Source organism: Genypterus blacodes, unplaced genomic scaffold (genome assembly GCF_046128005.1).
Source record: "Genypterus blacodes isolate CSIRO-AG114 ecotype Tasmania unplaced genomic scaffold, CSIRO-AGI_Gbla_v1 ptg000133l_1, whole genome shotgun sequence".
Classification (NCBI taxonomy): domain Eukaryota; kingdom Metazoa; phylum Chordata; class Actinopteri; order Ophidiiformes; family Ophidiidae; genus Genypterus; species Genypterus blacodes.
In genome coordinates this window covers 987,671-1,003,831 of record NW_027466935.1, presented here as the reverse complement: position 1 = coordinate 1,003,831, position 16,161 = coordinate 987,671, and the positions used below count along the sequence as shown (strand labels likewise).

Here is a 16,161-nt window from a genome sequence, read left to right as displayed (position 1 = left end):
ATGTTTCATGTTTAGTGCGGGGGTTTTACACGCAACTCTTACACAGCACAGCAAAGCCTTATTAATTTCTGAAAGTGTGAAAGAAATCCAATGGTTTTTCTCTGCTTGTTGTGAGCAGTGTGCCAGCCTACATGGTAATGTCACTGTTGAAATGAAAAAAGTGGATGACTGAGAATCAATGTGCAATGAGGTATTGCCAAACCATTTGGAGGCAGTCATCTGGCAGGACAACTCTGAAAATATTCAATCATGCTGTAGTTACAGGTCACTGCAACCTAAAAACTGTCTAAGCATGAACTTATTCTCCATATTCCAACATCTCCAATAAGACACAAGGAGCAGAAATGCGTGTAGAGACAAACATTGACCTCATATATGTAACATGTTCATAAGTAATGTGTCACAGCTGACACACTATGTATTCTTTCAAACATTGCAAAATCTGTTTACTATGAGTTGGAGGGATTTCATTGTTACCCCAATAGAAGTGCCTGGACGACAAAAGTGAAGCATTTCACTGTGTTGAACATGTGTATACACAGCGTTTCCTTTGACAAAATTGATTTGTTTTTATTCATTTCCATCTACTTTTCTGGGTCTGCTTTGCATCCTGCCGCCCCAATGGGAAGTCCCAAGAACATGCTTTGGTATAACTCTATATTGATTTGTTTTTATTCATTTTCCTCCAGTTTTCCAGCAGACGATAGCAGAATGAGCTCAGTATAACAAGAGTTATACAGATTTACAGTCAGAGGAAAGAATGAATTGGCATCAGTTTGGCAATAGTGCAACAAAGTTGTGCCTTTTTATATTTATATATATGTTTTACATTTGAATTTGTTGACAAATAAATGTTATAAACACACCAGTTTGTGATGTAAATCACATTCAGTTTTATCAACGTCAAAAATATTAAACTGCCACTCAGACATTTAACAATCAAGTTAATGGAATCTTGTAAAAGTATAAATGCGCACTCTGTATATGAAATGTATATCTACATGATTTCAGATAGCATATCAATTGCGATTAAAAAGGTTGAGAAATGAAAGCAAGCGACATCATATCCTTTTCTCTGCAGTATGAGCAAAGGTTGGAGCAGAGCCATGGAGACAGTGTTGCGGCAGCAGTGGAGCACCTGGGCATGTGTTTAGATCCCTGCTAAGAGCTGGGAACAGAGCAGCTATGAATGAGAACATGAGGAACCCCGCCAGGAAGATTCTGCAAAGAGCTACATGAAGCATCTCTCAACCCCAGCACACCCCCTTCCACTGAATCAGGGCCAAGCAAAGATATAAAGAGCACCTTGACCTATGCACATATGGTGTAACTGGTAAGCCAGTCTGGTCTATGGTGAATTGTAACAAAGCTTATGTGCTCCTTATGGACTAATTAAAGGAAATCACACTTTTATACCTGACCCATGTGCGCCCATAGCCGCTCTAAGTAAAATGTACACAGTGATGCAATACATTTATCATTTATTATCATTTATTTCATAATCAAATACCACCCAAAATCACTAATATCATATGTAAAAAGATTACAAGATCCATCTCCGTCGTTCCTTTTAAAACGTCTATGGAAAATCACAATATAGACTCTTATTTTGAAATTGTCCTATAAAATTATTGTGGCACTCACTGATGAATCAGTTTTCAATTACTTTCCTAATTGCATCAACAGCATAATCCACTCTAACACTTTGTCGTGACACCAATGGCTCTGGATGAGCACAATTAGGAAGGTGGTGATGCGAGACATTCATTAATCTGATGGACAAGTGTCAAATGTATGATTGATTTATTTTCTGTTGCTTGTTATAGAAATTAGGACACAAACATAAGCATAAGAAAAGCAAAAGCAACAAAATACATTTTTACCCACGACCTTAGGGGTGAGGGGATCTTTTGATGGCTCTTGTGTGTGTGTGTGTGTGTGTGTGTGTGTGTGTGTGTGTGTGTGTGTGTGTGTGTGTGTGTGTGTGTGTGTCCATGCTCTGGCGTTGTTAAATTTAAATATTTCTGTGCCTTGTCAGTGCAACTATCTTTATTATTAAATCTTGAAAACTGCTTTTAAATAAACAGAAATATTTGAAAAGATGCTGATTACATTGTTTAGTAGATTTAGTAGGAATCTGTGATTCCTTTTGTTTATTTCAGAGTTTAGTGGGATTTGAACTAATTCTAAGCCAGGGTTCCTACAAGTTGAGCAGCCAACCTGAGTCAGCAGGGCAAATTGATCTGCTCATTTAAAGTGCACACAAATATGCATTTATTACCATCATTTATGACTGTGGATGTGTAATTCAATTGAATCACTGCGGTCAGCAAAGTCACTCGACGTGAACAAAAACAAAAACAAACTATTGCTTAAATTAGAACTGATCTGAGGGAAAATTGAGAAAAACTAAACAGGAAGTTTATCTGGAAATGTATCAAAACAAAAGCATCCACTTGTTGCGGGAACTGATTATATACATGACTACTACTACAGAGCCTGGATTCCTCACTTGGAAAAGAGCTCCTACTTCAAGTCACAGCCTTAATGTTTGTTTGCTTTTTCTTTTCATCAACTTCACACTGAAGAGCCAACAGTGAAGTTATAATTTATATGTAATTCCTTGGCTCGAAATCTAAATCATTATTTACCCTTCTGCAGTACATCAACTTAACGAGCTAGGTTATGGTCCATTCATAAAAAAAGACTGTTAGAATGCCTACTACTGCTACTAATAAATAATAAACAATAATAATAAAAGGCCATGACAAGAAATATAATAATAATAGCAAAATTGTTCTCATTTCAATCCCTAAAAATGTTTCCAATCAAATAAATACAATGCAAAACAATGTAACTGTGTGTTACAATACATCCTGTCCCTATGTTTCTCCACTGAAGAGATGGAGATCTAAGCAGCAGGGGCGAGGGTCTCTGATTGCTCTTTCCTTTGTTTGTTTACATATCAGCATGCTTTTCAAAAGCTGAAAATCCGCAACCATAGTTTCCAACACTGAACAAAATGCATAAAAAGCTTAAAATCAACACACGGAATCTCATGTTGAAGGTGTCTAGAACAATTGAGAGCTTTGCCGTGTTTCTGTGATGTGACTCTCTGTCCCCTTCGCACATTGGTTTGAAAGTGAAGGAGAACCATTTGTTCATTTTTAGTTGCATGACCTCCCGCCTTCCTCCTCATCATACGGCTCCGTTACTGAAAGAGAACAGATGTGAGCAGTCGGTGGCTCCTGGTCCGCCTGACTGAATTTGGTCGTCTTATCTCATCATTTGGAGGAGTCCACGCATAATTAACTAACAGTGAAATAAACGTACCTCTATATGACAGATAAAATGAGAATCATAAACTCAGATTACCCTGAGCTACAACCCATTCCACCTTTTGAGGGATTTCACATTTGAAAAGGAAATTGTGTCGTGTATTCAATAAAAATTGACACCAGAAATACTACTTCTACTTCTAATACTACTTACTAATTTATAGACCACACCATAACATAGCCTCCCAGGTAGTCAGTTGATGGATGCAGGACAAATACACACAACATTATGAAGCTCCTCTGGAGAGAAAAGTAGCTAATGTTACTGAACAAATGTATTTAAAGGCCAAAACAAATCGGCTCCACTGTGATGTTAGCCATTTCTGGTGAAACAGCTTTTGGATCAATAATAACAGAGGTTCATTTTAGTCAGAGGTACTTGATGTGTGATTTGCAGTGTGTTTCTGAATGGACAGATTGTGGAATCTCTTTATACACCGAAGCATTAATGCATTTTCTCCAGCTGCTGTATGTTGGGCTCCCCTCAGCCAACCAGAATGGGCTCGGTGGAAAATGACACGACCACTTATGCTAAGCAGTGATGGCAGGTGGAGTTATTAAGTATTCAAAAATAACATCCAAACACAGTTGTATCACATCTCCCAAAGCAAGAGAGGGCAGGAGACAGAAGACACAGCGATAGGAGCTCTATTTTACATTTTACATTTGAATTTCTCATGCTTAAACTGTGAATTTAACACATTAAGGTCATTGTACGGGGCATCCATTAATGAAGACCTTAAACCATAAAAGCCAAAGGTTTATGAGACACAGAAAAAATTCCACCAAATTCTTCAAAACACTTATTTCTCAACCAGTGTGGCATATACAGACATGACATTAAGGAAGAAAGAAAACATGGGGGGTTGCATCCTTGGGTGGTGGTGTTAGCTCTTCTGAGAGGCTCCTATTATTCATATTAGTAAAGGCATTAGCACTGGTGTTGAAAATAGAGTTAGTATTAATTATATTAATCCTAGCTGAAGGATTTATGCACCTCAGTCACAGGGGGAAAGGGAGTGATTGTGTCAGCTGACTTGTGGTAAGAACATGCAAGGTAAAAGGATTTCAGGCGAGAGGATAAACAAATAGCCTTGCAGAAAGACCTCAATGACTCGCAGCAAGAACTAAAGCATCTCTGCCCAGAATAGCGACACCAGTGCTCATTTTTAGATTGCGTCCCAGTGGATGCGAGGGTCACCCCAATGTGAGAGCATGTGAGAACAGCGGCTGCTCTTTGTGTTTGAGGTCCTAATGATAGTTTAAAGTAGTTTGGCTTGATAATAATGATGAATAAGTATACATTTTTCAACACAGCAAGGCCATGTGCACCAAAACATTAGGAAAAAAAATAAACAAAGCTACTTGGGAAAGAAGCAGGAGCTCATGATATCATCTGATTACCATCTGGTTGCAATTTGGAAAATATGCTGATTGCTGCCAAATGGGCGTTCTTGGCTCACAAATGTGAAGCGCTTTGCCGAAGAAAATCCAAGAGATGATTATCGCCACAGAGAAAACTTCACCTGAATCAAAGAATCTCTGTCAAAAGCAGGGCTGCAAGCCACAGGCAGAAGGCACCTAGTGTTTATTATGGCAGAAAAACAAGAACATGCCCGTTGACATCAGCGACTGATGAAGGAAGCCTTTGGCGGGATTACTGGCACACCGAACTGACGGGAGAAGTATCAGCAGGCAGGAAGACAGTAGCTGTGTAAGCTCAGGTGGGGACTGTCTTTGGAGAGGTTACGGAGGACGACTTTCAGAAGACCTTTAGAAAGGTTATGGAAAGACATTTGGCAACTCAGGTGGGACAGGCATCAAGGACATGAACAAGGTGTTCTCAGCAGGGAGAGGGAAGTGCTGACTTGAACAGGAGATCCGGTCAGAGGGTGGCACGGGCACATTTAGAAACTCCAAAATTCCGAAACTATGCCCTCTGGACAGGTGGCAAGCAGGCTAGTTCAGGGGTTAAGGAACTCAGGGTACAATCCCAAGTAGGGGGAGCTGTTACAGGCCAGACTGTCATGGATTACACAGCATCTCTTCAATGTGGTATGCATGTTGCAAACAGTGCACTGGGTTTGGCAGAACGCAGTCACAACAAATCTGACGATGACGATGCTCCAAACAGTAACATCTCTGCCAGATTTCAGTGCCATATTAGAAATCTGTTTTATGTCCTATCAAATACAAGCAACCAGGACACAATTTGTCACTGTCACTGACTGAGGAGAGGAAGAGTTTGATCGTGAATGAGTACTTGCACACAAAAGGTAACGTGCAGCCTGTGGGATGATTGAGATTCACTCAACACAAAAGGAGAGAAAAAACATTCCCTCTCAGACTTGTGACCAAGGAAGCGGAAACTTAATTTGGATGAAATAAATAAAAGCTAAATATTTAAAGACCCACTTTTCTAAAAAAAACATTTTTCTTGCGGGTTTCTTTCATTGGAAATGTGAAACTGGCAGGCAGATTTCACCTCCTGCAGAAGGTCTCTCACTCGTCTGAGCACAATCTGTGACATTACAAATGACTTGTAGGTGCTCAATATGCAAATACATGCAAATGACATAATTCTGATAGAGGAAATTAAAACCTCGAGCAGGTGAATGCAGCTTTAGAATGTGGCCACAGTTGGAGTTCCTTTCCACTATTTTCCAAAGGAATACTGAGCAGAGGAAGACATGTCTGGAGTCTGTATGCGAGGAAGTTTCAGGTGAGGTGAGGTGGTACTTAGATGTATCAGTTTGCCCTGAAAGTGAGAAACACTGATGCAATACGTTTCATAGGGTAGCTTTTGATTATGTCAGCTGGCGTTGTGTTTATACGCCACAGAAATATCAAACATTGTTGTCAGAAATTGGCCTTGTTTGATTTATGGTCTCAGTTTTGTGATGTTATTCCTTTGAGGTGTGTTGTGGATAAAAGGCTTTATTAATCCTTTGAACCTCATGTTGGAGCTTTCGTGTCAGTCTAATCATTTGGTTGGTTGACACCAAGGACACATAGTTATTGATTCAGCTCGGCTTGCTTTTTAACATAAGGTCACTCGACCCACTGCAGCATACGGTGAGTGAGTCACACTGCCAACACAGTAAAAATGTTTTATGATGGCTACAGTGTGCTCCCAAAACCAGACAGGATCTTTATAGTCTGTTAAGAGACTCGTTTATTGGGCGTACCGACAAGAAACGCATATGTTTCGAATCCCCTCTGCCTCTTTTCTAGGAGATAACACTTACTTCTGTGTTACTTCTGTGTTACTTCTGTGTCTGTGTGTGTGTGTGTGTGTGTGTGTGTGTGTGTGTGTGTGTGTGTGTGTGTGTGGCTGTTGGGATCAGGGGTGATGGTGTGTGGGACATGAGGCCTGCAGGCATCTTCACATTTGCATATTCATTGATTCTGGAAGTTTGGAGGTAGAAGCAGATTTGCCTTGAAGCCAAGCCCAGCAGGGTGCTGAACTCTTTTTGTGGAATGTAATGTTGGAGGAACTATTATTCAGTGCAGAGTACTTTAAATGTCTTAAAACGTGCCTAGAGGGGATCTTTCAATGCTGTAATAATTAAATTAATGTTTAAACAGTTGCATTCAAGTATACCATACTGCACATTCGGGTTTTGTATTCATTTAAGCCATTTGTGTTTTAGCTGCTATCAGCAGCAAGAATGCAGGGACTCAACTGTGTGGTCAGTTAGTCCGAAAACTTTAATAAGCTTACGTTGCACAATTCTGAGACACAGAATCACTTTTAAATTTGGGCCACTTGGTTAAAGCAGGCGTTTCAAGTTTCCTCCTCCAGGAAGATGAAGATGAAGGACTTTAAGCCTGAATGAGCTGGCTCTGCAGCAGGGAGCACACATGTGGAACCACATCAAGAGATGAAGGCGCACAATATGTGTGTGTATGGCATGTGTATATGTTGTATGCATGTATGCTCAGATTCAATACCCTGAGATGAAAACCTGAAAATAAAAACCATTACTTATTAAGATTAAATTTCTCTTTATATATTCCCTATATTGATATTTGTAATTCTTATATTTCACACTGAATTATCGCTCTATTTGTTTTTCCATTAGCTGACGTTTTCAAGTTAAGTCCTTTTTTCGAAAATCTAAATGACAAAAACACAAATATCATCACAGCTTCACCAGTAGAAGGGAACATTATTTGCAGGTCAAAGAGTTCATTGATATTATCATTGATATTACCAGGAATGTGACGATGAATCAATTTTGAGCTTTGCGGAAACACAAATAGCCTCACAAGAGGAGATGGAGACTGGAGAACACACGCCACATTACACATACACTCAAACAGGGAAATCAAATAAAAACGCTGCAGCGGATCAGTGGATCGTTTGATTTTGGCATTAGGATTCCACCAACATTTTGCAGCGCCGCTTACACAAATGAGCCAAACTAATCCATCTGGATCTTTGTAACTGAGACGAAAACTTAGATCCTTGACATTTCTTCCTTTCAGACCAAACCTGTCCGATCACATCGGCAACTGAAATGTCAGTGATGGATTTTTCCGGTAATAATGTCAGGAGAGAGAATACGCTTGTTCCCTCTAGAGAAGCAAACAATTTATAGATGATTGATCGGTCATTTCGTGTTTTGTGACGTAATACTATTACTAATGGTGAGGGAAGAATGCATTGCTTCATGTGGATAAATATCATCCCGCCCAATTACTTAAGATTACTCACATTTCCATCAGTGCTGTTTGGCTAAAGCAACCAACCCGATTATCAGTTTTCACCTGTTACAATCACTGCACAAAGGAAAACAGCAAAATATCCTCTTTAACTCATTAAATCAGTGAATACTCAATGTAAGTGATGAGCACAAAACACAAGCACGAACACGCTGACGTAAAATGACAGAAATCGTAAACTTGTGAGTATTTTCCCATCATGATTCTCGTGTACTTGTAGCCACAGCGTCCCGCTTAAACCCAAAGCAGGGCCTATGTCACATGTGATCCCAACAATACCATCCATCTCCTGTAGTTATCTCTAATCTCTCTAGCAGGGGGCAAACATGCCAATGACAATAACCCTAACAGCTTAAATGGGCCCTGCCAACCACTGATTCTCCCCCCCTATAACATTGGCAGGCATTAGACTACAGCAGAGTCTATATGTACAATCAAACAGCTAAACGCCATGCACGCCAACGAGACAGATGGTGCGTATATCTACTCGTGAAAAAGGTACAAACTCACAGTTGCCTCACAAACTTCAATCTGTTTTTCTACCCACTACATACGGAATGGGCTCTTGGGACAAAAGTCTGATGATATAGTTGGAAATGACCATCTAAAATGCTATAAAGTACGCATTCCTGTGTTCCAGTGTACAAAGTAGGAAGCTGGCAAACGAGCCAGAGGTTTTTTACATCTGTGTGGCGGACATGTGACACTTCTGATGCATCCAGAGCAGACATGATGAAAAGACATTGTATGAAGAGCAGTCACCTCCTTTATCAAATCACTTTTCCAATATTTCATACTTCTAACAAACTTCATGTCAGTCCCTGCTGGCTACCAATAACCTTAATTAGGTCTGATTTTGTATTCATGGTGCATGTGGAAAATTATAGAAACCTAAAGGTGGCTGAAACAATTAAAGCTTGGCACGATTATAATGTAACTCGCTCATACTTTACTGTAATAAATGAAAGTGTCCAAACGCCGGGCAGCATTTTGTCTGCTTATGCCAGGGTAGGAAATTAATTTCTGTAGCCCTTGGTTCCAGAGGAGCCACAATTGCCTCAAATGGCTCTCTGACCCTCCACACTGATGGTCATATATCACCACTGACTGGTTAATTATAAGGAAGCCATTTCAACCGTGTAGGGTACTCTGTATCTTCATGCATATCTAGGAGGAGAGAGATAAGAATAGTAGTCTTTGCTTCACATTGTGCGAGCGCGATGATATTAAATGACCTCAGGCACAGTGTGAGTTACATGAAAGGAGCCAGAGAGGATTTTTTTAAAATGATAATTACTTTTATTTCTGTTATTTGTGTGCATTTATTTGCCTTTGGTGTTTCCTTAAGTGGTCTATTTGACATCACGTCTAGATAACCTATGAGACATATCATAATTTGATTTTGCGTTGAATGCTTACTCCTACAGAGAATAGATGATTGTGTTCTGTAACATGACATATGAAAGAGCGCTGAAATGCCAGCTTTTATTGCATCTCATTTTAGTAAAATACCACCTGTCCACCCAGTGAACCCAAACATGCCACTTCTCTGATAAATTCTCTATTCACTTTCCATAGTCATCGCGCCAATATGACTGATTTGCAGTTGCCTCTAATCTTTGCATTCAGATTTGAACTGCATTATATAATCCCGCCCACTGTTGAGAAAAAAGCATAATTATACCCCCTTATTATTTCCCCTTTTCCACAAAAACTTTCTGTACATCCACATAGATGGTTTCTGCTGTAGAAATGCTATTAAGGAGAAAATTGCTTTTTCCCTGTGTTCTCTCTTTGCTGCCGGATGGCGGCTTTGATTAAGACCTGCTTCTGTTGCTTTGGTGTTAGACTGAAATCCCTGACCTCATGTTATTCATCGTTTCTGTTTTCAGGGATTTAAAGGGATTTTTGTCGAAGAAATTCAATTAATTTGAATTAATTCTGTGTATTCTACAATATTGCATCAAACTTTCAGATTTTCACAAATGTAATAGATTTTATTTGGAAACACAGACTGACTCTGCAGTGAGACAGTGATGAAAAGCAGTAAACAACACTGACATATATCACTGATACTGATATATAGAATACTCCCTTTCAATTATTTACGATCACAGTTTGGCTCCTGCTAGCACCCCCCCCACCCCCCGTTTGACAAACCACCATTGATTGCTTTGATGGTACAGAAGACAGATCAAGAAGTTTCTATTTAAAGGCCTCCACAAAAGGCTGAGAACTGAACATACTGCAATGTAGAACTGCTGCCTCATAGGGAGGGTATAGCCAAGTGCAGAGTACCTACCAATATTGTGTGAATAAATCCCATTACTGTATGCAAAAACTAAATGGTACTTAAGTACAAGTACCCTTAAATAGTAGAGCTCACTTTTGAGGAGATTTTAACTACACAAGAGCTTTTGAACTGGTTTTAATGAAAAACCTGGAGACAATAAAATGCTGCAATGCACATTCTGGCCTATTTATTGGAATGCAGTATTTTGCACACAGCAGCTAAATCCGATGCTTTTATTGACTTTGTAAAAAAAACAGCTTAAAACATCACATAACCAGCGCCAGATAAAAATGCATGACCGGGGCTCTGCCTGTCCGTACGGGGGAAAGGAAGTGGAAAATGCTGACTTGCAAAATGTTCCTATTAGCCGGAAAATATGGAAGCACCTTGAAAAAAGAATCTGGAACGGCGGTGAACGGAACAGGAGCCAAAACAACAGGTAAATATCAGCTCTGTGGAATAGGAGTGTGATATCTCCTTTCAACTGGACGATTTCAGTCACAAATGTGATTTGTCCTTGAACACAACAGAAATACTCCTCAGTCGCTGGTCTGCTCATTCAATCTTCCTGTAGGCAACGTACATTTCTCTTGGAGATACTGAAAATTGGAGTATGACGTGCGGTAAACAAAAAGATCATTCCACTATTTTGACTGATTGATAGTGGATAAACTGGGTTATGGTATGTATTTTTGGGAACCTGGAGGTCCTCTTAGTAATTCAGTTTTGTTTTCTGTTTATAGGAATAAGGATTAAACCACTAAAAAAAATTGCCCGTACAAGTGTGTAAAGAAAGTTTAAACAAACAAAGAACAATAGATCATGTATGCGTGCCTATGAATATAACATATCAAGAACAGTGATAGCTTTTAAGTGTTTATATGAAACTTAAGGTCTCCTGAAAAAAATATACGTCTCTAAGCGCAGCGCTCAAGGTAAACATTTTGCTAAAAACCGTGACTAGATCCAATATAAAAGCAGAAAAGTTGTCTTTTTTGCTTTCGGTAACTCAAGAATGGTTCCAAAAATATTCAAATGCAAAACAACACAATCCATACAACAGAGCAGTCAAATGACTCAGTCAAAAACCAAATTGTTGAATTTCTACAGGGCCAAGATGATAGTGTCGGATCCACTGAGCTATGTATAACGGATAGCCACTTTAAAACAATTCTATGTGATTTCTACATCAGTCAATGGCCATTTCAATCTGAGTTAATACTGAAATTTGCCTGTACCTGCTGCTGTCATGTCATGGGCCGACGGCACAGGAGATGGAGAGCAAAAAAATTGAAAAAAAACGGTAGGGGGGTATTGCTTGACTGAGTGAGAGGCTGACAGCTCAATGCCAGAAGAATAGAGTACTCAGACCTGAGCCTGCCCTAGAAGTGACAGCATCAGACATAATGATGCTCACTCCAGAAGCAACGAGACACCTTGGGGCCACGAGGGCAAACCAGTAGGCCGCCTGTCCTGTTCTGGCTCCCTGAATACACTTACCCTTATTCCGCCCCCTCCTATTTATATTATAGAACAATGTCTTTTATTTCATACATATGCCAAGACACAAGATAAAGACATTATGTTGCCCTGTGACCTTGTGGTACATGCATTGTGTATGCACAGAAATAAGCCAAATCATGCATGCAACAATATAAACGTCAAATGTTGAAAACACTTGACGGGATGAAGGTTTCGGGGTTTCGGGGAGGTTTTAATAAAGTGATACAGAGAGAGAGAAGCTTGGGTGTTATTTAATAAGGGCTGAAGTTGCCGGTTGAAGCTGCCGGTTGAGAGCGAGTAAGCAGGTCAGAAATATGTATCTTGGAAGATGTATGAGAGGACAGTGAGGAGCAGGAATGAAGGCAGGGAGAGAAAGTAGAGAAACCCAAGCAAGGAGCTGCAATTTATTCACATAAGTAATGGTACGACTCCGAATAATGGTCGCGGAGGCGTGCAACGTTTTCATCTTTATCTTTGCAGAAATGGCACAAGCAATAATTTGCACATTTTCTCCATTGTCACTGGTGTATTTATGCAAACCTAGTTGGTATCGCCAAGGCTCGGTCATCTGTCTGTGCCAGTTAGGGAGCGTTGTGAAAGAGCACTTCGTAATGCAGGTGACCTGAATATTCTTAGCAATAAAATCCTTATATCTTATATACACAAGACTTCAGCATAGAAACTGTTTACTGTGACAAGGGCCACAGAAAAACAAGAAAATTATCACTTTTGAAATCTCCTCTATCACAAAGCAGATACACAGAACCATCTTCATGCGCCCATTCACACCCACGGGTGACTTAAGTTGAGTTGAGTTTGTAATCTACTTAAGATGTATGTTTTTGTCCTGTAGAACGTAGAGGAAACCCACAATAAATCAAGAAAGAGTATGAAACTGAACCACATGGGCTCTTCAATTAAGGCCTTTAAACTTATTAAAAGAATCATGACACCACTTTTGTTTCAAACAGCAAGAAAAGAGACACCAACATATAACTTTTAATCTCTGGTCTTGGCGCTGCATGTTGAATGAGTCAGACACACAAAAAGGCTTTGATGCTGAGGGAGGAGTAAGGGAAAATCAATAAGTGTGTGCATGAGGAGATGAAAGCATGAATAACCTTTTCAAGGTTGTGGATTTTAGAAATATCTCTGAGCTGACAGAAACATGAACAATGCACTCCATGGATTTACAATTTACAATTATGGCCAAAGTCAAACACGGCACCAAGATATACACACAAAATAAGGGATTTGATGATCCCTTAAATCTATCTTTTTCTAAATATAAAGGCCTGATTGTAAGGATTATTATAAAGTAACCAAATACCTACAGGAACTATATACATATTCTTTGAATTCCTACAATGATCAACATCTTTGTGTATTGTCAGAAATCATATTCAAATTCATGCAAGAGCTGTGAGAGGCCCAGTCAAGAGATGAGTTTAAAAACAATGAGGTGAGGACAAGTGCTTCAAGGGTGAGCGAGGAGGAACACGGAGGTGGGAGAAGAGGGGAGATACAGAAATAGGGAAGGAGGCGGGATGTGCAAGGAGAGGTGAAGTGGGAAAAGAGTTGACGGTAAGAACGGGCACGAAGCGAGAGACGATGACTAGCCCGAGTCGGATGTTTGAAGGGGAAGGTGAAGGTGTGAAGTGTGGAGGACGTCGCCAGGGCAGAGGGACGGAACGGATGATGAGATATGAAGGAAATGTGGAAGGGCTGGAAATGTGGTGGATGGTACAAAACATAGGCAGAGAGAGAGGGAATGTTTGGTTACAGACTTGATAATGAAGAGATGCACCATTTTGCTTATCATAATAAAGTCTTAATGTGGCCCTAAGAGGCAATAATATTAGGTTGTATTGCTGTAGCAAATCTATAATCCATTGTTTTTGGTAATGTTTGTTGTTGAAATAGAATAGACTGTGATTATTTTGTTATGTAAAGTGACAATACCTAAAATAGCCTGTTTCGACTCAATGTGCATAGTGGTGCTGGATCTGGGTATTTCCTCCATCGTCTGTGCAACAATGCTTTTCTCCTTTTCTCCTTGCTTCATTGAGCTATATCTCTTAAAGACACATCGTACATCTAGTGTTACTTGAGTGTATGTCAAGTTCACACTCATAACAATAAAACATATCCACTGGAGCAGCGACACGGCGCTGAACTCCAAAGAACAGATGGTGTCATCGGCTAACGTCACTGTAAACAGATCCTCAGCGCTCAGCTGAAGTAGCGGTAGGACACTTCAAACACTGGAGTGTCCCTCGAGAAATTGAACACAACCACAAGTGGGCAAAGTATTGCCCTGTACCGGCTCAAATAGAGGACCATCATCCAGTAAGTTATGACACTCGACAAAGTGGCTCAGAGGAGAACCAACAACTTCATGAAGAGGTGCTGAATACGTCAAAGAACCAGAAACCGCTGCTCGGGCTCGACTGCAGAAGATTGTATGGAACTAGTGAACAACAGAGCTCAACCGGGAATGATCGAACACAATACACACTTTTGTACACAAAATGGAAATTCCTTTGTTTCCCTTCATTAATCTGATGTTTTCTGTTCTTACCATTACTGAGATGTGCAGCAGGTGCATGTGCTCGTGCAGAGCGTGAGCTGGCTCCCGGGCTGTGGGCTGCGTCGTCTGAGCCAAGAGTTCAGATTCAGTGATGGACACGTGGAAGTACAGCGTCCCATTTTCCAACCACTGCTGTTTCCAGTGTACCTGAGAGATGTCTTCTGCCGTACCCGACATCTCTGCAGAGGACAAGGACAAAGAGAGAGAAACAACAAGTTACTTAGCAGATCAACATGTTCTGCAAGGAGAATCGCATCAATTTGCACCTCTGATGAATTTCAAGTCTGTCTCTGTTTCTGTTTACCGATTTAGCTATTTTGCACAGCTTTTGGATTAGGTTCATTGTTTACTCTTTGACTGAAAAGATATCAAGAGTTCCAACTATCAGTTTTGAATTTGGTACAAATGGAGGAAACAAGCGAGGAAACAAAATGTAAAAAAAATAGGAATAGGTTTTGAGATATTCTCAAAAACTAAGAAGCTTGAATTTTATGATACCAAACAGGTGAAATGATGAATTCTCTACTGAAGTAAAGCAGTTTCTATGCATGCGTGTGTTGAAGAAATGTTAGATGCTACTGTAGTTCCATAACTGTGTTTTTCAATGCACATCAACAGTTCACTGCAAAGGAGTACAGACACTACAGACACTTTATACTGCTGTCCTGGAATAGCATTGTTAAGCTGCTTTGATTAAATCATCATGATAACAACTATTCACCCATTTCATCCATCAGAGATCTGAGTAAATCCAAAATTGACAACTGGCAAGCTTCACGATATTTCAACCATCCTGATCAATACAGAACCTCAGTGAACAAATCCAATCTCATCTGGGAGCGTCTACTTCTTCTTCATATTTATTTGTTTACATTCTTCTGTGTCAATGGAGAAACTCAACCAAAAGAAGCACACACATTTACATGCATATATGCCCGAGATCAAATACAAGCTGGAGACATTTAGGTTGAAGAAAACATGACCCAAATGCAAGTTGTGGAACAATGGACAAAGGAGATGAAGAGGAACAGTGAATAGCTGTTTTATCTTGATATAGATCATGGCACAGAAATCTAATGCTATCAAGAGGGAGTGGTGGCTCAGTAGAGGAAGTCCGGTGCAGCCTTGTGTGTGTGTGTGTGTGTGTGTGTGTGTGTGTGTGTGTGTATGTGTGTGTGTGTGTGTGTGTGGCTTGATACAGTGTTTGCCATGTGGCCGGGGTGACAAGGGCACAGACAGGCGCTGACATCTCCAATCAGCGGCACGTAGTAGATGATGAATGGCTCGCAGCGGCAGTGGTTATTAACCCGCTGACTCTGGGTCAGTGGACACAGGCGGCAGGGGAGGGTTATGTGATCTCTGCTCAACGCTGTCCACCTGCCTCTCAGTGCCGGGCCCAACATGCATCAAGGGCCCCGGAGACCCCTTAACCCCCCCCGCCCCAAACTCTCTCTCACACACACACACACACACACACACACACACACACACACACACACACACACATACACACGGAAGTCCGAACACCTACAGAACCGCAAACGTTTATGAAGTACATTTACATAGATTTAAATCCCACTGGTAAAAAAATTGTTTGAACTGCATATTAACACTTCTGGCTTTTAAAATAACTGCATTCATTTTTATTTTCCTATTCTAAGCTAAGTTCTTTCAATGTTTGCAACTTGGTTCAAGTTTTAACAACTTCT

General features: G+C 40.3%; 1 protein-coding gene across 1 annotated transcript in view; it reads right to left on the bottom strand.

Moving 5' to 3' along the window:
* The window catches only part of astn2 (astrotactin 2), a 216,234-nt gene that overhangs the window by 168,169 nt on the left and 31,904 nt on the right, over positions 1-16,161 (bottom strand). The window contains exon 2 of the mRNA XM_076163970.1: positions 14,444-14,631. Coding sequence (XP_076020085.1) covers positions 14,444-14,631 — 188 coding nt within the window. The remainder of the gene's footprint in view (positions 1-14,443; positions 14,632-16,161) is intronic.